Raw genomic sequence first — 22,262 nt, 5'->3', positions numbered from 1 at the left:
AGGTCATAAACGGTAGTCTCACTGCGGCATTTTATAATCCGACAGAGCGTGGACGCACTAAGAACTGGAAATATTGCTCCAAGGTACAATTCACAACTTACAAATTTAATAAATCGTTGGAAACTAGAGAATCGATAATAATGTAGTTGTTTAACTAAACTCTTCTTATCGATACATTCAATTGAAAAAAGCAATAGACCGTCGTATTATATATGTATATAAAAGTATTGCGCGCGCGGATGTTGAGCAAAACACTGCGAATATGAAGAATTATAAAATAAAATTAATACGCGAGAAAAATAACAAAATGTCAGTTGATGTAATAATGAATGTCACAATGAATAAAGATAATGAGTATAAAGGTGAATCTTTTACTATTGAATTCTCGAGAATCTTCATTTCCTGGTACATTCCTTGAAGAGTTCCTTTTATTATTATAAAATGCAAAATGGAACAAAAGTTTGCACAATTTCTCTCTTTCAACAAGTTCCAGTCTCCGACGTCTTCCTTCTTCCTTTTTTTTTTTTCTTCCTTTGGAGAGCAAACGGCCGAGACTTGCATTCAGACAGGGAAATATTCCGTCTGTATCTTGTAATTAAAATGTCGCGATCGAAAAACTATTTACGCGCTGCATCCAGATTCCAAAGGCACTGGCACTACTACCGAAGAATGTTAAATTAAACGTGGCATGATGTATCATAAGTTGCTAATTGAAGATTCAAGCACCGGCACAAATCAGAAAGACAGTCTGGAAAGGTAATTTTGCTTCTCTTCCGTATCCCACTGTAGTAGGTAATTAGAATTGCGAACGCAAGTGTGCATATTACATGCGGACGAGCATGCATTGCGACGACGTTACAACCGAATTTCTCTCTCGTAACGGTGACGAAATTTGACGAAAACATCAGTATCTTCGCTATTTTTTAATTCCAACACTGAAAAAAAATTTGCTAAATTTTAATAAATATTTGCTTGAATAGTATTAGCTAAACATTTACTTACAGTATATAAATATTTAGGTACTAGTAAAAAAATGATACTTGAATCAAAATAATTTCTGAAGTAATACATATATATTTAGTAAATATCTAGTTAGTATTATTCGAATAAATATTTATTAAAATATAATAATTTTTTATCAGTAAAGATAAAAAAAATGAGATACTACGTTGTAAGATAGATTTCTCTGAAACAATGATAATATTAACGCCTATTTGTAAAATGTAAGTATCTCAATTGCTTAATTGCAATTCTGTTGCAAACGAAAAGAATGGCAATTAAATATAATTAAAAGAATAAAAAATTCACGAAAAAAAGTTCATGAACAGCAAGTTGAAATATGCACAGGCGACTATTTCGTTGGTAACAATTTACAATTTTTCCGATTATCGTCACCAAAGATCTCACGTAACGGCAGTAAGTAACTCTCTTTCCCCGCTTGAGTTAGTTATCTCGACATGTAAATAAAGGTAGAATACGAGGAAAGACGGGTGAAAAAACGATAAAATTCCCGACATAGCACGCGCATGCTCGCAACTATACAACCGAACGTTTTATAACTACCGTCTTTGCATTCTCTATAAATTCGCTTTTACGACAAACAGCGAAATTTGCACGTACGACATGCGAAAATTTATTGCTACCGTTGCTTTTTATTTTAGTCCGATTTATTTGCTCACCAGCATGTATCATGCATCATATATATTTTATACACCGTTCATGATTTTGGCGGAGCTAATCAAAACAAATGACGGGCTTTGTATTGTATTATTCGGTCATTGTATTATAATAGATTATTTTTCCATTTCCCTTCATTAAATCATGTCAAAGCATTTCTGCGAGACGTGCATTAAAATATCTTGACTAATGAATAAATTTTCGCATCGAAATACATATCTGTTATATAATTATTAAATCAATTAAAATTAAATTTGTTTCAGAATTTTTCCAACCATAATTTATAATTTATAATTAAATTATATATAGACCAAAATAAATGCATTTAGCAAATTTATTAATTTATGTAATTAATTAAATTAATCGTATATCGTTAAAAAATAAAAAAAATTACTAGTTAAAGAAGAATTAATTAAAGAAGAATACACCAAAGAGATATATAAAACTATTTCTAATTTAGTATTTTTAGAAAATGTGTTTCAATTAATACATCTCTTTGCCGTTTAACTTCTTGATGACGAGCCAGTTTCGTATTTTTACAAAGAAAACACGATCTTGTCGTCTCCAATCTCATAGGTACGCTAATGAAGACTAACGAGCGTTAAAGCATCGATATTCTATTCTACTTGATAACCAATTTACATCGAACATTACGAATATCCCGATTCATCATCACAAAACCATCATAACGATGATGTGACAAATGATTAAATGTATTATCAAAACATTCACTCCTTATTCCTCCAAATCATAAAATCAAAAAAATAGTCGAAATTTCAAAATAAAGCTACTTCTTCCATTAACATTTTATACCCAATCCTAATAACTATTAGAGTGCATTTCTTATAATGTAGCTCGTAGAGTAAACAAATATTAGCTAAACTTGATACGTGTAATCTCATCGGCCATCAATTTTTCAATGGGCGCCAATAGTGGAACAGATCTAATTGTAAGGATAATGTACTTATAAATCGGTCGCGGCGTCAGATACGTGCTTAGAAAATCTGTATGTAAATCAACCCTCTGTCCACCCTCTGTCACCAGCTTCGTTCATCATGAATGACTGGCCAGTCAGCGGCGAGAACTATTTTCGAATGCAAATGTATTTCAGCCGCAATTGGACAAATGTCAGCGTCGCTTTCGGACAATCATTTCTGACGGACGGATGGTCGCTGGTTTCTAAACTCCGCGTTCCGACTGCTAAATCCAGCCAATTAGAACGGAATCGACGATAATGGTTACGACATGAATTACTGCCACATCACGGTGACCGAAAGCTCCTCCTAACGTATCGCGCGCCAAAATCATCTTCGTCGATTTATCGTTCGCGTGCATTAATGTACATAGCTGTCGCCGTGTTATTTATACGTTCTAGGATTTTCAGAAATAATGATAAAACGAGCGAGGCTGAGGAAGAGAGAACGTAATATATCCGTGGTGACATTAAAATACGCGGTGATTGTCGGTTCGCTCGCTATAAATTTTCACGACAAGAGGATCAACGCGGTTAACTGAATAAACTAGATGCGGTGCACCGAGTAGTTAATCGCTAACTCGACGTAAACGCCAAGTTTCAGTTACGCTTTTCTCGCGTTGATTATCCGCTTTGGTTATTATATCACGGATACTCGCATGCTACGAAAATTTTACGCACTAATTTATCACAGCGCGTCAGGTAGGTAGGTACGTTTTGGAATGCGAATGTAATTTATCTGAGTTTAACGGACTCTTATTTTACATATGCTTATGCGTTACGCTTCATCAAGCGCTCGATGGAACATAACACCTTTGGTATTTGAAGTGATATATGAAACTTCTTTGACGACTGCAATCGGATACTCTGAAAGCAGTGTGGCGAAGTGTCATTTGTACATATCATTGTTCATATCATGAAGGAAATTATCATTTAACGTCGTCTCAATGAATTATAGGAACAATTAATAAATAAAATGTAGGAACTGAAAAAAATTACTAAATAAAGAAACTTATATATAAGATAAAAATAATGACTTTCTACCATTTGAAAAAATATTTGTAGTGATTGATGCTTCTCCAGGGTAGTTACAAAATAAACAGGGATCTTGAGATACGCAGCTACGTTACTGTCTGATTTCAGTGTAGTCACGAGAGCAAGTTACACGTCGCAGGTTGAATCACTCGAGAGTCCCCTTTCACGTCTGATTTTCCTCGTCTACAAGTAGCTCAGAAGCCATACTCTGGTGACATTCGGAGCAAGAAAGGTAGAAGGAGAAGGAGACTGAAATGGAGATTGCTGCTGTATAAATGGAAGAAAAAAAAAAGATAAATATTTCATGCCACGACCCAAAGCACCCGACTAAATTCTCCACAATCGGAGGCCTTGCCTTGCCTTGCCTTGCCTTGCCTTGCCTTGCCTTGTCCTTTTTTCCGCTGTTTGCTTCTCCTCGAAAACTTGCCCAGCTACTTTAGTCGCATTTTTAGTTTCTCCGCGCACAGGTACCCGTTCCGGAATGACGGCAGGAAAGGAGAAAAAAATCCATTCTCCTTCTACCTTTTTTATCTTTTTTTATCTTTATTCTCTCGTCAAGTTTTCGCTCGAGTATACTTTATTTTCTTCGCGAGCGAGCACGCGAGTAAACTCGCCTGTCGCGTCATTCGGGACGTCCGACAACTAAACTCGCTGCGTAATTGAAAGAAATAGCGCGATCTATCTTCCTCGTAAAAAAATCAATCTTAACGACCCCAAGGAGGATATGCGTTTCCTCGGGATAGTAGAAATCTAGCTTATAAATCATTCGCCCGTAACGTTCTTCCGCCTGTACGTAAATTCTATTACAGCTTACACCGGAACAGGTCGGAGAGATCTCGTAAACTTGTGCCAAGTAGAAAATTTGACGGATGCCACTTTTCCCCATCGCGTTATTATCCACGCGGGATAGGCAGCAAAGTTCCCTCATACGTTCGCCGAAAGGCATGTTTACCGTATGTACATACCGTATACATACCGCGCCCGGTCACGTATTTCTGCGGATACTCTACAAGTATTCCCGCCCAGAAAATCAATACAAAATCCTTTAGTGATACAATTTTTATTATTTCCGTTTACTGCCAGTCGAAAGTTGGGGAAAAACGGAGGGAGTGCACTGAAAAAAATTTCTTGTTGAAAATGTATGAATGAACATTTTCTGGTTATTAGAATTCTAGTTGAGATAATCGGAATTCTGGTTGATACAATATTACTAAAATCTATTAGAATCCTCATTTTTATCAGAATAATTACAATATCATATAACAATCAGAATTAGTTGTTTTTCTTTCCAATTAGAGTGCTAGTAGATCTAACTAAAAATTTCTGATTCGTCCATTTTCCATCAGAATTATTTAATTCAATCAGACCATATTCCTCAATGTGCGTTTCACCAAGGTCGAAACTTTGTTACCTTAATTCTCAGTAACTACAGCATAGTTTGATATGCTTCTTTTTAACTTCTTATTAACTTTTTTTAATTTATTTTCTTGATTCTTTATTTCTGTTATGTAATTGGAGAAAAACGGAAGGAGAGAGAGAGAAAAAAAAGTGGACGGTATTGACACGGCGCGGCGATGGCAGCGTCACTTTTCATATCAATGCTATCGATTATCTCAGCTTATCTAGGAGATTACGTGGAATCGAAGAGGGGAGACAAAGCTGCTAACAGTTTTGAGAACGACTGAAATAGATCCTGGAATAGATAGGATCATCCGTGGGGTTTTGCGATGACTCGAGGCGGCTCTGCGGTCGAGAAGTCTATCCTGCAATAGCGTTTCTCGACATAAACTAGCTTCACATCCGTATATTTAGTATATATAGAAAAGTCCGTGTACTCCAAAAAATATTAATATGAATTTAACATCTTACGGTGTCTATATATAATTCTCACTGTATTATATTAACACCAACATAATATGAATTTAACACCATGGGTTTTAAATTTCACATCATGACGGTATTGATATAATTACTAAAGATTAGGTGAATCCACACTATGTTAGTGTTAATATTAATACCAACATGATGGGAATTATATAGATTCTGCATGATATTAAAGACATATTTTTTCAGTGTGTATATATATATATATATAATATATATAAAACTAGTATTTTAGTACATTTTAGGTTAGCTAGATAATTAGCTAGATAGTTGGCTACTTACTCATAAATCTTTAATAAAAATGCATTAAATAATGTCTGTTGTAAAAAAAAGGGATTAAATTAGAATAAGAAAAAAGCTTATTTAGCGCTTAGAAACTAAAGTAATTAAAAAGTAGCTAATGAATAAAAATGCGCTAAAACAGTTAACGTAAAGAGAGAGTTTAATTTGATATATATTTATAGGATATTTTAAAACTTAAAAAGTATAAAAAAATTTTCGATTTCCAATAAAAATTTTGCACTTTGCACTGAACAAAATTATACGAATCACGAGATTTTTGCTCGTCTAAAATAATCAGATGGCGAAATAATTAAAATCAAAACTGCTGGGTCGCGTAAAAAAAAAATAACGATCATACTCTGTAGTACTGCAGCACCGAGGCAACGTAATATTTCGCAAGTGCTGTAATACGTGGCATTAATTTCGCAATTCCACGATGTCAAGAGCAAAGCGTCGGTCTTTCTAGGGAACGAGTATTTAAACCACTCGCGGCGCAGGCGCAGCAAAGCTGCAGCTCCATTTGCGAGTGTACGAGGCTGATTTTTGCGCGAGTACACCGCGCGTACCGTTCGTGCTGAGATTAAATACATTCGTATACCGAGACTTGTTAATGAAAAGCTACATACAACCACTACCCACATAAGCTGCTGACGACGGTTGGCCGACACGATTTTTACTCGGAAACGAACGTAAAGTTCGGACCAAAGGTCCATAATTTCTAAGCTACACTTTGTATGAAGTTACATTTAAAGTGAATTAGAACTGTATTCACACAGTATCGTCAGAGCGAACATTACATATTACGTAGTAGTTTACGTACCAGTTGCACACCGACATCAGTTACATTTCCTGCTTTTAAACCTAATTAAGTCTTCTCTTTCCGTAACACGGAAGATGAGAGTCATAAAGGAAAATGATGAATTGCTGAGATGAATTCATTGTTAGATGAATTCGCTGTTTTTTCTACGAAGATCTTAAACATTAAGAAAATGCTAGCATTGTTTATTTTAATTATATGCAATAGTTTTCATACATTTTCATATTACTTTTATTTATAGATTTAAAGATCCTTTTTCATCAAAATTAAAATAATAGATACACTTAATACTAGCCCGATGGAGCGTCGAGAACGAAAAAAGTTGTAACGAAATTTAAATTTGATTTTTTACTATTTCTTAGGCCACAATATGGCTCTATATCCAGAACTATCGAATGACATTTGCTCGATATGAAAGTTGTATAATTTATAATTACAAAATTCAGTTCAAATTAGTAACTTGCATGAAAAAAAACATCGTTCTTAGAACTTAAGATGTCTTTTCACGCTTTATCAATTTTTATCGTAACCTGTTTCAATGCTAAAAATGAAAAGACACTAATTCTAGATATCTAATTCGATACAAAAATTTATACATATGCGTGCAATATTGACGTAATGTAACGATGTGTCAAAGGTTCACGCGTGTGTAAGCATTTTATTGCTAAATGATCCCATCGCAGTTCAGTCATCTCGCCAACATCCTGATAAGAGAACCTCTGTCTCCGTCAATTCGGCCATTGAGAAACACTGTCTTATACTACACGCTGCACCTACAACAAACGGCCGGCGACCCCAGGCGCTCTTTGTCCTCTCGATTCCCCTTCGCCCTTCCATCACCGTTCAGACCGAGTCTCTCTTTTCTGCCTTTGTCCCTTCTCACTCTCACTATTTCTTCAACCATCGTGCGTCAGTACCTTCGGCTCGTTCGACGGAACGGGCCGAGATTCCAGACTAAAAACGATCGACTATTTCGGTAAGAGGCGATACATCGCTTTCACCGTGAATTTTTCAACTTTAGACCATCCAGAGCGATAGTTTCGGTTTATTCTCTGTTTTAGAACGTTTGTCGATCTTTCTTCAATATAATTTTGATACATACTTTAAGCAATAAATATTTTATTTTCGAATAAATTCTAGAAGAGGATTTACTCAAACCTTGGAAAATAATTTGGAAAAGTCTCTGATTTCTTCAGGTAGAAAAAGCAAGAAAATCCTTTTTTCTACCTGAAGAAATCAGAGACATCCAAATTTTCCAGGTTTCTCCTCGACATAGTACAACCTGATTATATATTATGTGTAACTAACTGGCTGTTTAATCATAAGATGCGAATTCAATGATCAAAACATTCAATTCCTTCGATACTTAAATAAACTATATACGATATACGCACTCAATGCACATATTTCATTACAGAAAGTGCAAACGTGAGTTTAACGGAAACGAGTGATATTCCTATTCCATCCCTAGTGTTAGTCTCTGAAAATGTAGATAGAGAGATCTGTTACAGATAAGAGAAATATATTCTACAAAGTCAATTCGTATACGAGGGGTAGTTAATAACGCAGTACTGTTAATTGACGGGCGAATAGAACGAAAGTACGATTCTGTTACAGCGGTTAATTGAATTTTCGGTCTGGTGTTCGGTGATTTTAGTTAACTATCAGGAACTAAAATACCAACCGCGAACAAGACGCGGATTTATGTTACGCATGCGGTATTGCAATCGCCAGGACAGCAAACTCCACTTCGATACCGGGATATCGATGATTCAACGCGAGACATGACTAACCATCTTGCGTCGTTTCATCGGCACGCTCGGGAAGCGGAACTCATTAAATTCGCAGAATATTTCACGAACAATCGCGCGGCTTTCGGTTCTCTCACACCACTCTCAACCGCTCTCATTCCCGACCGGGCTGAAGTCCTGCAAGGAATCTTAAGCTGCTAATCCGTATTTAACCAGAACAATGCAATTTAGCAATCGTCGCATCTCGTTGTCAAGCGAGTACGTACACACTTGCAGAATTTATCAACTTGAATTTACCGACCGCGATCATACAGAAAAGTAATTGACATATATACATCACGTATAAACATCACAGGAATTTCCCGTTTGTAAGCTGATATCGCGTCATAGTAATAATCGCGTATCAGGATTAAAGCTAGTCTCACACACACACACTTTCCATAATAGTAACGTAGGTTCTTTTCGACCAATCGCGTTGCTCAATTCAGTCAACCGTAACAATCGAGCAACGCGATTGGTCGAAAACCTTACTGTTACGGAAAGTGTATGTGTGTGCGACTAGTTTAACGTGGCGTTGTAATAACATCGAGGAAGAGATTAAACTTGATTACTTCCTGGCACGTTTGAATAAAAATTGACTGACACCGTACAACCTGAAAACAATGGCATACACATTGCAATCAACGAAATCATAATCATCGTTCAGTGTACGTGATTAAAAATAGAACTGCACTTTAAATTACGCTAATACCTATCGAAATTGGAATAACGATTTACTTTCATCGTATCTAACCGTAGTAAATCGTTCCGATTTCAATTACCTCTCGGAACAAAGGTGACAGATACGAATACTATTCTCAGCGCGCAAATCCATCTTCACGGGAATTTAAGCGGCACCATTTTCGAAGCCAGCCCGAACTTCCAACCGCGCGATTTCTATGTTCCCAGAATTCACCGGATAAGCGACTTTAGGGCAATCTAAAATATGGCCAAGTCCCCGTGAGATTGGCCGAAAAGTACACGCCATTCTCCCTTCCTCTTCCGGTCGACACGCAGCCGGCTTCGGCGACCGTGGCTAACGTAATTCTACAATCGGCCGAACGTTTTCCCGCTGTAATCCCCACTGGATTGTACACTTGTTTACGTCCCACACATACCGACATTTACAATCTCTAACCTACTCGCAACGGAGTAAGGACAACTGTGCACGAGAGAATCTCTAAGAGACTTTCCGTAATATCGCATTTTTCAAAAATAAAAAGAGCTCAATTCTATTTTAGCGAAACTATATAAAGACATACGTGTACAAAATATAGAATGATTCTGAAGAACTAACAGGTACAATTGAAAAAGAGTATAGTGATTTTTCACAAAAAAAAAAAAGTCAAAAATATTTCACGCAATACTTTTTTTTTTTTTTTAAGAAAATATTTCATTATTCTGGACTTATTCCTTCATTTATTGGGTGGATCCATATATTCGTTCGGTTTTTGAAGGTAAAATGGAACAAGTTTTTTTTCATACAAAGAATGAATTTTAATCGATGATATGATTCTCCGTTTTTGCACTACTAACAAAAATGACAAATGATTTCTTTGTTTAGTTGCTATTTTGTATTAAAATATTTTCATTGTAAATTTCAAGTAATCTATTCTTCAAAAAATATACATGTTATAGGTATATGCTTATCTTCGTGGTTTATGGAAGCACGAAAAACATAATTATTTCTTTTTGTTTTTTTTTGACAAAACATCTCCATCGTTTCGGTATCACACTTTACATCGGCATTGGCTATACTCAATACACGCTGCTTTGAATATGAATCAATAGAACTTATTGGCATCATTGTTAGTAAACACGTATTCGAATAAAAATGCAGCGACGTGCTTTCGAATAAAACTCAGAGAGATGTGACAGAGTCCAAGCTTCAAGGAAAGCTTGGAAAATACTTAATACTTAACACTTAATATTTAATACACGCAAAAATCTCTCGGGGCTAAATTCTCATGCAAAATAACGTCTGCATCCGATTGGCTGAATGAAGACGTTAGCAGATGAATCTCTCACGTCTGCAATAATAATACCAATAAAAATAACAAATAAATGGACTCATATGGATATGAATCGCAGTTATTCGCAGGACTGTGCAAAGGAATATGATCTCGCACGTATCTCTTTCAATTTTTTCGCCTGTCGAGCGTAATAAAATCGCTAATTTTTTAAGCATGCCATAAAGATTAAATCAGAACAATGGATGTTGGTTAATCGTCTTGCAGATCAAACAACTTTAGCTGATCTATCCGATAGTTTCTCTGTTCTCTGTGTTAATTTTACAGTCTGATGGTATTATACGATGTTACAATCTGTTCTAATATACGTTCTATGTTACGCTCCATTATAGCAGAAAATTGTATGCGAAATGTATGCATAGTATGTATAGTTATACGATATATGTAACATTTCAAATCTATCGGTTTGCCTTTTCTCGACCAATTCTCCCCAGAATTGATTTTGCAAATAATATAAAAGACCAACATACAACTCTTTCACATTTTACAAAAAAAAAATCTTAAAAATCATAAATATAATATAACTATTGTATTATTGTAAATCCAAGAATTGCTCAATTATTGGTCGTTATATTAATTTAATTTGCTGTACAAACTCTTTCGAGCGTTATTACATATAATTGTTTAAAAATCGTAACAACTTCAAACTTCTAAGACAATAAATTCTTATTCTTCGTCTAGTTTCAAATTGTAAGAGATTTGCCACAAGAAACCTTTAATGTGCCGAAAAAAAAAAATAGCAACAAATGATCTCTCCCTCAATCATATTTTCAATAAAGAAAAACAAACTGCAGATTAAGTAAGGAATCCACGGATGTGTGCGTGTGCGTGTGTGTGTAAATGTGTATGTGAAAAATGATCCAAAGGGTCGGGTGTACTTCATATTTTCCGGTAGGGTGCCGCAGCAAATCGGAGTCGCGCATATGAAGACAAAGACAACCGGAATACCTTTCACGGATTACAATGTGAATACAACCGGAGTTGGGAGTCTCTCCCTCGCCCTAATTCCGTCTCTCACCTTCTCCCAGGGGATAATAAAGCCGCAATACAGTACAAGACCCGGAGAGGAACTCTCTTCACCATTACCTTTCGCCCGCGCGCCCCACCGAACATCGTTTACGATGTTTTCCGACAATTTCAATGAAAGAAAGGCAATTTCGTTCACTTTTACAACCTGGCACGTCTTAACTTTTATCCAATTATCAATTTTTGCCAATCATCAAAAATTTCCGTTCGGGAGATACACGCGCGACGCGCGTGACGATCCAAATTGGACGCGCTAGCCGAATCGACGCGAGTTGCTGTAACTCGGGTACGGAGATCGATAATGTTCGCAACTCTCATTTCCTCGCCCGCCATTATACGCTTCTCGTGGCTTTTGGCCTTTTAAACCCTTTGTGTCCGACACGAGATTCTAGAGGAAAAGAAAAGAAACATGAAACCTAGTAACGCGTCTATTATCCAACTTTTTCTTCTCTCTCTCTCTCTCTCTCTCTCTCATCGAAAATCCTTTCAAAATGCAGTTTTTTTTAAATATTTATAAAAGGGAATACTTTATTCTCTTCATGTGCGCTAGAATTTCTCATATATTGTCATTTGAACAATATGACTTGAAACTACGTTTGAAAGTTTCCTAGCATACAAAGAGAGTTAAGATGCCGCGTTGTTTTCCTATTCATTACTTCGTTACGAGTATTTTTAGAAATATTGATTAATGGATTCTATATTGTAAGCAACGAGCTATTGTAAACGGTAGAATCTTGCGACCAAAGAGCTTGGCTTAAATACGATGAAATCGAGGAATTAATCGCTGAGATAATTTTATACAAGGACTTATAGGTAATTCAGCGGCAATCCGAACAAAATTTTGGGTAATCTTAGGTAATTTTGTGATAAATCTATAAAATAATCTTTAGAAATCTCAGGTACTTTTTTATTTATACTAACTTGATTAGTCGCAAAATTTTTAATTTAACACTAAGTTGTAATATCATTTAACAAAGAGTCTATGTTACTATTGATGTTTCTTGAAAAATATTTATTTTTAAAATACCTATTAATATTTATATTCAATTGGAATGTTTTGTTAGTATTAAAAAATTTCAAACGTTACGAGTAGTCGAACTTGTTGTTACTGTCTGTACATATATATAATATATATTCTGTGTTTGCGAAATTTTTATATTTTTGTGTTCCTGTATGCAATAAATATTTGTTTCGTAAAATTGCATTTGTTTTTTCTTAAGCAGTGAAAATCTAAAATCGATGTTTTCGAAGATACTTATCACAGTGGTCTATAAAGATATTCTAGAGTAATCTGAAGAAATAATATTTTATGTACTCGAATAAGATAATCTTAACTCTTTACACGAGCAAAGTAAATTTAGAAAAATCTTGAGTAATCTCAGAAAATATGACGTCATTTTAAATGCTCAAAGGTAATATTGACGTAGTATTTGATAATCTGAAATAATTTAAGTAGTAATAATTTAATTTAGATAATCTTAAGTAATCCGAGGTAATTTAAAGATAATAATGTATCAAGAGTAAGTTTTGTACACTATAACCGCTAATGATCAACTCTTCGGATGAAATCGTTTCAAAGATATCGAAAAGATTTCAAAGGTCAGTAAATAAATAAAAATCAGAATGTCCAATAGATCGTCTCATTCTGTCAAACGAGAATACCTATTCTTTATATATTTTTTTATCTATGTCTATCTCGAATTGTTTCTTTGATTTGTTTGACTATTTGACACTTAAAAAATGTAGTAAAAATCTTAATAACATATCTCAATAACATATTTCTTTGAATAGTACTAATTAAAATATTTACTCGCAGTAAATATTTACGCAATAAGAAAATTTCTAGTTAAATCAAATTGATAATTTTTGTATCAAATCAAAGGAATATATATTCAGTAAATATTTACTTAGAACTATTTAAACAAATATTTATTAAAATTTAGTTTTTTTTTCAGCGTATGCCGGTTCCAGGTTCGGAACAGTCATTACTGACTGAATTAAATATTATAAACAAATAATAATCCTCGCAGGAAACGAATCGTCAAAATATTCAAGTTGTTTAAAAACAACATGAAAGATCAAATTTAATAATTCGCAAGATCGCGAATAGAATAGAAAACGTAGGCTTATGTCGCGTATTTACGTTCAGGAACTTCACAAATTATTTTAAAGATTAATGATCCACATGAATTTGCAACATTGAGAAAAAAAACACATCAATTTAATATTTAAACAATACCTAATTACTCATCATGGAATGTCTTAGAATGAAATCATTTTAGCATACTCGCGTGATTCGTCGGGGTGTTTCACTCTCAAGTCTCTTAGCGAGTCGTTTAAGAGTTAGTACGAATCAACGAGCATAAATAACGAAAATAGTTCGAGAAATCAACAGAGGCCAATAAAAATAAGGAGTGAGTCAAACTGAATCAGCGAAAGTCGAACGATGTTTGTTTGACTCGAGAATGAAATGCTTGGATTCGTCAGTCAAAAGTCGGGCATGCTGTATATCACAATATTAGAATTCATGGGTTACCCTACGACTTGCATCAATATGCCATACTTCACCGGCAAACATTGTGCACATTAAGCGTGTCAGTTAAACTAATTTTACATTTGAGAATTTCAACGAGGAAAGACAACATGCCTATACAAATGATGTATCTCCTTTCTTCTTTGCTTCCTCCCACAAATTCGAGCCACGATAAATCGTATTGCGTCACCCAGTAAACAACGGTAAACAGCGGTAAACCATCTCGTTAGAGCAAGAGACGCATCGAGCACGTCATCGAGAAGAACCCTTCTGTGTATAAATCCTTTGTGTTCGTTCCTTCTCCTTACAAATAAACAAAGCGGCGACAGCAAGTTAATTTCTCACTGAACTGCTTTCGCATGGTCATTTATCAAATCTAACAATGAAGTTGTTTAAACACTAAAATAATTAAAATTCTATTTACGCTTTTGTTCATATTTTAAAAAGATAATCTTTTTTGTTTATAAATTATATATATGTTTTTCTTTTAAATAATCAGAGGAATATTGATGACTAATTCTTTTTTTACAATATTTAAATTGTTTTATAAATATATTTTGCTCATTAATTTTGCAAATTTTCAGCATACAGCTGTACAGTCTAATTAAACGGTTAAAAATATTATATATATATATGTGTATGTATAGGTGTATAATACTTCAATTATAAGATTGAACTATACACAGAGAAAAAAGTCGTATCAGTAACTATAAATTTGTAGTTAAATACCGCCTCAACTTTTATATATATATATATATATATATATATACAATATTATGTGCAACAAGAGTATTAATATGAAATCTCAATAAAAAGTAATCCGTTTGTTTGACATTATATTGACTACCTTTGAAATGAATTTATGTATGTGACTGAAAGTGAATAAAAAATAGTTCTTTGAAAGTCCGACAATTACGTAATTGTCACAAAAGATTTACAATCAGCGATAAACGAGCATTCACGATTTCTTTATGTCATCGAAAAACGTCACGAATAATGACTCAGTTTTCTTTCGATTCTTAAGTGCTCCAGACAAACAGATTAACGATCCGAATTGTGGAGCCAAAATTAGTACCTGTCGTCTGACGTTTATCGATCGTACCCCCCGGAATCATGACAGAAAAGTTTTTCACAAACCTACATTTCTAATGTCACGTGCAACTGAAACAACGTTATTCGCCCGAGTGCATCTTCTTTGAGTGCAAATCGTCTGACGGGCAACTTTACTTTTTTTTTTAACTTTTCAACCAACTCATATCAAAAAGCGACTTGATTTTTTTTAGTAATTTTATTAACTCTTTTATTCTCATATACGTTGTTTACAACACCAGTCGCGCATGTCAAGAAAATTACAGAGTTAGTTATACAAATAAATAATTGGTGCGCGAATTATATAATTATTTAATAAATTTATTGTTATTATTAAAAACTAATTTAAATCTATGCACCGTGTTGGGAAAATATCTGGGTTAAACGTTAATTCTGCATCGTGTGCGATTATATAAGCAGTACAAACAACTATAATATTAAACGTATGCGGAAGTTCGCAGCTTCTGTGATCGACCATCCGTGGTCGCTCGAAAACATAAGTCACAATAATTGATGCTCGATGTAACGGAATTTCTCTGAGTTTCTCTGAGTTAAATAACAAGCTAACAAGACAAAAAGCTGTCGAGTCGAATTTTCAAACATTACTTGAACTTTCGAGGAATGGCAAATGTACTTTCTGATTTATTCGCATTTCCATCAGCGTAGATTAACTTTAATCTCAGTTCAATTCTTAGAATTAAAAAAAGATGAAAAGCAAGCCGAACGGAGATTAAAGTTAATCTACATTGAAACGGGCATTAATTTGTATTTCTTTGAATTACGCGTACGAAAAAACTTAAATACGTTAGAAATAAGTCAAATATTAATTACGATAAGAGAGCTAGCAAATTGGAGAATAAATTAAATGCCAAAGAAAAAATTAATTGGCCATGGATGGCTAGACCGATAAGATACGAGATTCTGAATTTTTAATTTTTATTACTCAAGAAGCACACAGTGCTTCATGAGTTCAAAACAATCTCCTACCTATATTATTATCTTGCTTTATATAAAAAATTAATTCATATGTAAATATCTATTTGGTAAAATTAATTTAAGAAATGAGAAAAATACGCTGGCTGAATATATTGTATACTGTGGAGCTCCGATTATTATTATCCCCTGAGAAAATGCTTCCCCTCCCCTCCCTCGTTATCCGACATTCCATGATAAACGGAACTTCGATCACGATTACGTTTTTTAATTATAATGGAAATTGCGGCCACTCGCTCTATTCAATTTAAAACAAATTTATCTTTTTAAAAATATTTTAATATGTAATTGTATTAGGTGTTGGAATTAATTCGTAGCGTTTTTAATGAAAGAATGTTATTTATTTCACATGAGCATTAAAAAATACATTAATGAAAGTACTTCCCATCACTTGTAAAACGCTACGAATTAATTCCAACACCTAATAAATCTGTTATTGCAAAAACATTCCAGTGGTTGCTTAACAATCATTGAATCTCCATTAAAGAAACTTCGAACTGATTTCTATTGCATCGGAGATGTGCGATACGTGTGTTGCTATATGAAAAAAAAATGATCTTTGCAAAAATGTCAATTACAAATCATCTTTAAGGAGCGGATATTTTTGCAAAAAATCATTTTTTTCTCGTAACAATACGTATTCCTTTACCATATCGATACGCGTATTGCATCCTTAATTTGCGTTTCTTTCATTTTTATGTATATGTCGGATACTTGGAATTTTACCGTATTTTTTCTATTATTTCGAAGCTTCGAGAAAAGCCGACGGTTAGCACGCTTCGTTCGGCATTCATGGCGTCCGCCATACTTTTCTCATGGACAGGTGAACACCCAGACATCACCAGTTTCTTATAGTATACCTGCTGCGTCTTTCCTTCGGACTTTCCTGCTGCGTCTTTCCTGTCGGTCTAACGACGAGAAGGTAGCAGCGTATTTCGTTTCAACTAAAGACCCTCTAAGATAAACATTCCAATGACCGGATATGTCTTACCCATGTCCGGACGCTTACTTAAAATTTTTTTATTATTAATCTTAAATGCTTTTTTTATCACATAACTATTAATATTATAATTTAATTGTATTAAAAATTAAATCGTAACATATTAAAAAAGCATTTAAGATTAATAATAATAATTATGAAGATTTGAAACTAATAGCAATAAGACATTTATCTTAAGAATCTGGACACGAGCCGCAGTTTTGTATATAGGAGGTGTTTCAACAAAATCAGTGAGAGAGAAGAAAATACATTTACTATTTCTTTCTCATTCTGCTTTATATTTTTTTCTTATATATATATTTTTTTTCAAAAATTATTAAAACGTGACCAATAAAAAGTGGCTTCCTCATGTTCAGACTGTTAGAGGACTTCTAGCTTTAATTTAAGGACAGTGAGACGGCAATAGTGACTCGCTAGGTCCCACTGGTTCCAAAGCAGCTTGAGGTGAGGCCCCGCTGTGAGAAGCAACTCCCTCCACTACACCGCGGTCACACCGGTACACTCACACACGCGCAAATCACATTCGCGCATGCGCAGTAAGTTTCAGATTCGAACACACCGACACGTCCTCGTAGAGAACGATATGATCTACTCACCGAGAGTTCCGCAGAATAGCAGCACGAAGGTGGGCAACGTAGACAACGCGATGAGAAGTCCTAGCCGGGGCCTCGCCCCGGACCGTCGCGTGACGCATTTTCCCAGCATCGTCAACGGTCCCCGAATCCACCTCCACTTCTAATGGCGGTCCAGCGTCTATCCACGTCGGCGTCTATCCACTCCTTTGTACGCTCTTCGTCGGTCCCTTTTCGGTCCGCGTACTTCAACGTTTCAATAGTCACTATACACTATTTCCATGTGCGCCTCTCATCGTGTCCCACCTTTATTTACTTTACGTACCGACTGTATATTCCAGATATATTGAATGAAACGAACTAGGCACACGTCACACACGCGCTCATATATACAATTGTAACGGTGCCGCGTCGAGACGTCCCGTGAAACGAACGAGGCAGCGATATCACTCAAGACCGAGAACGACGCTGTGCAAACGCGCCTACCCGACTGAACGTTACGAGGACACGGACGCGGACACGACGCGCTCGCTTCACCCTACCTGCTCGCCTCGCGCTCACTCGCTTCACTTGCTTGCCTGGCTCAGGCTGGCTGGCTGGATGGCTGGCTGGCTGGCCGGCCGCTTGGAATCCTCCCCCTCCGCCCGTACGGTACCGAGCGGTGAGTATCCCCACCCCTCGGCCTCACTCTAGTCTACCCGAGTACCCGCGCCAGGCCACGACGTCGACCCCTTCCTCACCGACGACGTACAAACAGCGATCGCCCCCACTAGTCCATGCTACTTGTTGATCTTCGTCCAGGGATGCATAACCATGCTTTGCACCCGATTCTCTTTTCGTTTCATCTAAAAAATGGAAAACAGATAGATATGAACTGTAAATTCCTTTTCACAGACAAGTAGTTGTAAAAAGTGTATATAGAATAAATTGAAATACAATTTATTATATATGTATAATGTAATATACATATAATGTGTAATATATAATATGTGATATATAATAATACAAGGTTCACTTAAATCGACCGTTTGTAATGTATCATTTGTTTTTGATATAAAAAAATATTTCAAACGAAAGTACATATGATCAAAATACTCGTCCTCCACTTTCATTTAAAACATTTTTTTACATCATCAAAAATAAGCGAGATATTTCAGAGGTCGATTTAAATGGACCATCCTATATATGTTAAATATATAATTTAAATATATAATATAATAGATACAAATTTTGCAATCGCTGTAATATTATTATCATTCTGAATATTCTACTAATAATAGCCATCTCTAATAATTATTGTTAAATTTCATTTGTTTATTTTTCAAAACGCTCTTATTAATTAAACTCACGCGCCTTGATGTGTCTTACGTTCCACAATTTTACTTGCAATTTTTATTTTCAATAAAACATATATACAACATGCAGATGACTATTTACATTTGTTATAAAAATACTAAACCAACATTTCGTTGAAATTGGATATTTTTCTCAACTATATAAAACGACGGTTGTTTCAATACTATAATTGAACAAAAAAATTTAGTGGACCATCCTGTATTAAATATATAATAGAATACAATTTTGCAATCGCTGTAATATTATTATCATTCTGAATATTTCACTAATAATACATTAATATAAAAAATGTTAAATTAAAATAAGAAAATTGAAATAAGAATATTAAATAATTAAACTCACTTTTTAAAATTAATATTTATGATTAATAATAATTTATTAATAGTAATAATAATTCACTAAATAAAAAAGTAAAAGTTTCTTTTTTAAAAAACCTTTCTAGAGAAGGATAGATAAAAAAATATGTATTGAATGTAAAAATTTTCAAATATATATGTATGTACAATAAATAAAATTCAAAAAAATAAAAAGAAATTACTTAGGAAAAAAAGATTTAAAATATTAATTGAGAACCTAAATTCATTGCATTTAACCCAGTTTTATTGTATATTATGAATTGACGTTTCTTTATTTTAAAGTATATGTATACGATCTACAGCTTGAAAAAATTTACTGTTTCACGCAAATCGATACGTTTTCTATTCCCACACAAAAAAAAATTACAATAACTTTATTTTTATATATTCCAAGCTATGAATATGAGATATACATAGATTATGCATTTCAATAATTACACGAATATATAGTTGTTTATCTTTATACGCAAAAAATTAATGAAATTGAATGGAATGTACGCATCTGGTATTCCGCACATTGCCTGCAATTAAAATCTTCATTCGCAATTTGTTAAAGCGTAATTACTTTAATAAAAAAACACGTGAAAAATGTATCTATCGTAATAAGCATATTTCGCTAAATATTACATAGATGCGTTTTAATGTATACATACATAGGTACTCATTACTACAATATAACTTTACATATATACACACAAACATACATTTCTCGCGAATTCACCAAATTTAAAACAAAATATGCAATATGTATTATACCTCTTGATAGAAAGATTAACTTCATTGTCACTACAAAATGAAAGAGATTATCATAAAGCTGTCATTATTATTTTACTCCTACATTTCAACTAACGTGTTTTGCGTTCGATTCAATTGCTATTATTCCGAATATACATATACATATGCATCATTGTTGTTATTAACCTCGTCCGCTGTATCTTGATACAACATCGCTTCGAGAGAGACATCTCCATGATCACTCCACAATTATCCAATATTATTCGCAGACCGATTCGTGATTTGTATCGAGACTTGTATCTCAGAATCTCAATTACAGTCAAATTCCTTACATGGGAAGTAATATACTGCAGATTCAACCATCATGTAGTCTGTGAAACTCAACTGTACAGACACACGTGTTGTCTACTACGAAAATTGTATATTAAACATGGAACTGCAAGAGATTTGCAAATATTATGCGACTGTGCGAATAGAGGATAAGGATTTAATCGAAATAATTGTTACGGTGAAATAAATGTGATATGATCTTATAACAAAAATAACAATTTTCAATTACTATCGTATGTAATAAAAATTGTGGTAGCTATTAAATGAATAATGCTCGATTTTTAAATGTTAAGGAAAATTATCTATTATAAATATATCTATTTATTCTATAACGTCGTTTTACATTTCACAAATGAATGTCCCTAAATTAATGTAGATTATGACAACGGAGATTAATTTAAAGCGCTTCCGTTATCCGCCCTTCTAGAAAATTGTCTTTAATTCTATTGGAAAATATAGAAAAATAGGTTCGTGTAAATGCAACGCAATAAATTAAAATGTCAAGGCTTTTTTAAAAAACGAGCAAATATAGTTAACTAGTAAAAATTCTTCTTTAATTACAATCATATACTGCTAAATTTCAAACGTTTCGAGTTACAAAGTCGTCATCAGTGATAATAAAGAAAACGTATTTTTGTAATCCCATCCAATGTCAATGAACTAACATATGATACATGATAAAAATTATCGCTTCATGCTAATCTTATTTAGTTATTCCTGCGTTAAGATCTTACGGATTAAACTAAGTATCAAATCAGAAGTTTGAAAGTCCTCAATTGTAAAACTGTGATAGACTAGTTCTTTGATTGAACAATAATTATCCTTTGAAAATGATTTTCGATCATATCAATAAAAGGATAAAAAAACTTAGCGATTAACAGATCTAATTTGATATATGAGACTAATAATTCTAATATCGAGAACGAAGATGTGACAATTAAAAACATGATTATATTTCCTTATATTAGATCGATCACGAATAAGATTACCAATGTAATAGACAAATCAAAAACGATGATGTGAGGGATGTCTCCATAAATTAGACAAGTTTATAAAGACACACAAAGATAAAAACCAACATCTAGATAATAATAATGTAATTTATAAAATTAACTGCAATGATTGTGATGTTTCTTATATCGGACAAACGAAGAGACAGCTTCGAACTAGAGTGAAAGAACACCGTAATAATGTAAGATTAGATCAGTCTAAACTCTCAGTACAAAACACATTATTGGCTCCAATCATAGCTTTGACTGGGAAAACGATTGAAATTTTGGAATATGAAACAAATTTCCGGAAAAGAAACATTTCCGAAATGATTTACATTAAGGGGAAAAATAATTATATAAATTTAATGAAAGATTGAATGAACTAAGTTATTGGATAGATCTTATTTTAACATACTTGACGACATACGTGAGCATAACTGTCAATATTTAGAACATACTTGTTTATTTCGCGACACATCGATATATACTTTATGACCCACAATAGTCTCCCCTGAATCAGTCCATTTCATATCGTCTGACAATCAACAGCGTTTTATTGTACGAGGACTCAGTTTGGAATTGATTCCATTGACTATTCTATATAAATTAACGTAAGTGAAATATAACTTCTCATCAATACTGAATAAAATAATTTTTTAATTTGAAATTGACATTTAATTATATACAATATAGTAGGATAGTCGTTGAAGAGATCCTCATTCGGAATGACATTTTATATGAAATTGTTGACTGATTCTCGATAACAACCGAAGAACTAGTCTATCACAGATC

The 22,262-nt window shown here is 34.0% G+C and overlaps 1 protein-coding gene and 1 long non-coding RNA gene across 3 annotated transcripts in view; one reads left to right on the top strand and one right to left on the bottom strand.

Moving 5' to 3' along the window:
* Positions 1–18,330, bottom strand: part of shg (DE-cadherin) — a 147,122-nt gene extending 128,792 nt beyond the window's left edge. Inside the window, exon 1 of one of the 2 annotated variants that reach the window (XM_011056841.2) lies at positions 17,726–18,330. In XM_011056841.2, coding sequence (XP_011055143.2) covers positions 17,726–17,834 — 109 coding nt within the window. In that variant the 5' untranslated portion in view covers positions 17,835–18,330. The remainder of the gene's footprint in view (positions 1–17,725) is intronic. The other variant, XM_011056840.2, reaches the window with a different exon arrangement.
* Positions 4,312–10,184, top strand: LOC147909978 (uncharacterized). The gene is made up of 2 exons (XR_015544985.1): positions 4,312–7,864; positions 7,928–10,184. It is a non-coding gene; the product is annotated as an uncharacterized LOC147909978 (long non-coding RNA).
* Positions 18,331–22,262: the final 3,932 nt, after the last annotated feature.

The sequence above is a fragment of the Acromyrmex echinatior genome, chromosome 4 (genome assembly GCF_024713525.1).
Source record: "Acromyrmex echinatior isolate Ae372 chromosome 4, ASM2471352v2, whole genome shotgun sequence".
NCBI classification, from domain to species: domain Eukaryota; kingdom Metazoa; phylum Arthropoda; class Insecta; order Hymenoptera; family Formicidae; genus Acromyrmex; species Acromyrmex echinatior.
This window is presented reverse-complemented; position numbering and strand designations above follow the sequence as displayed.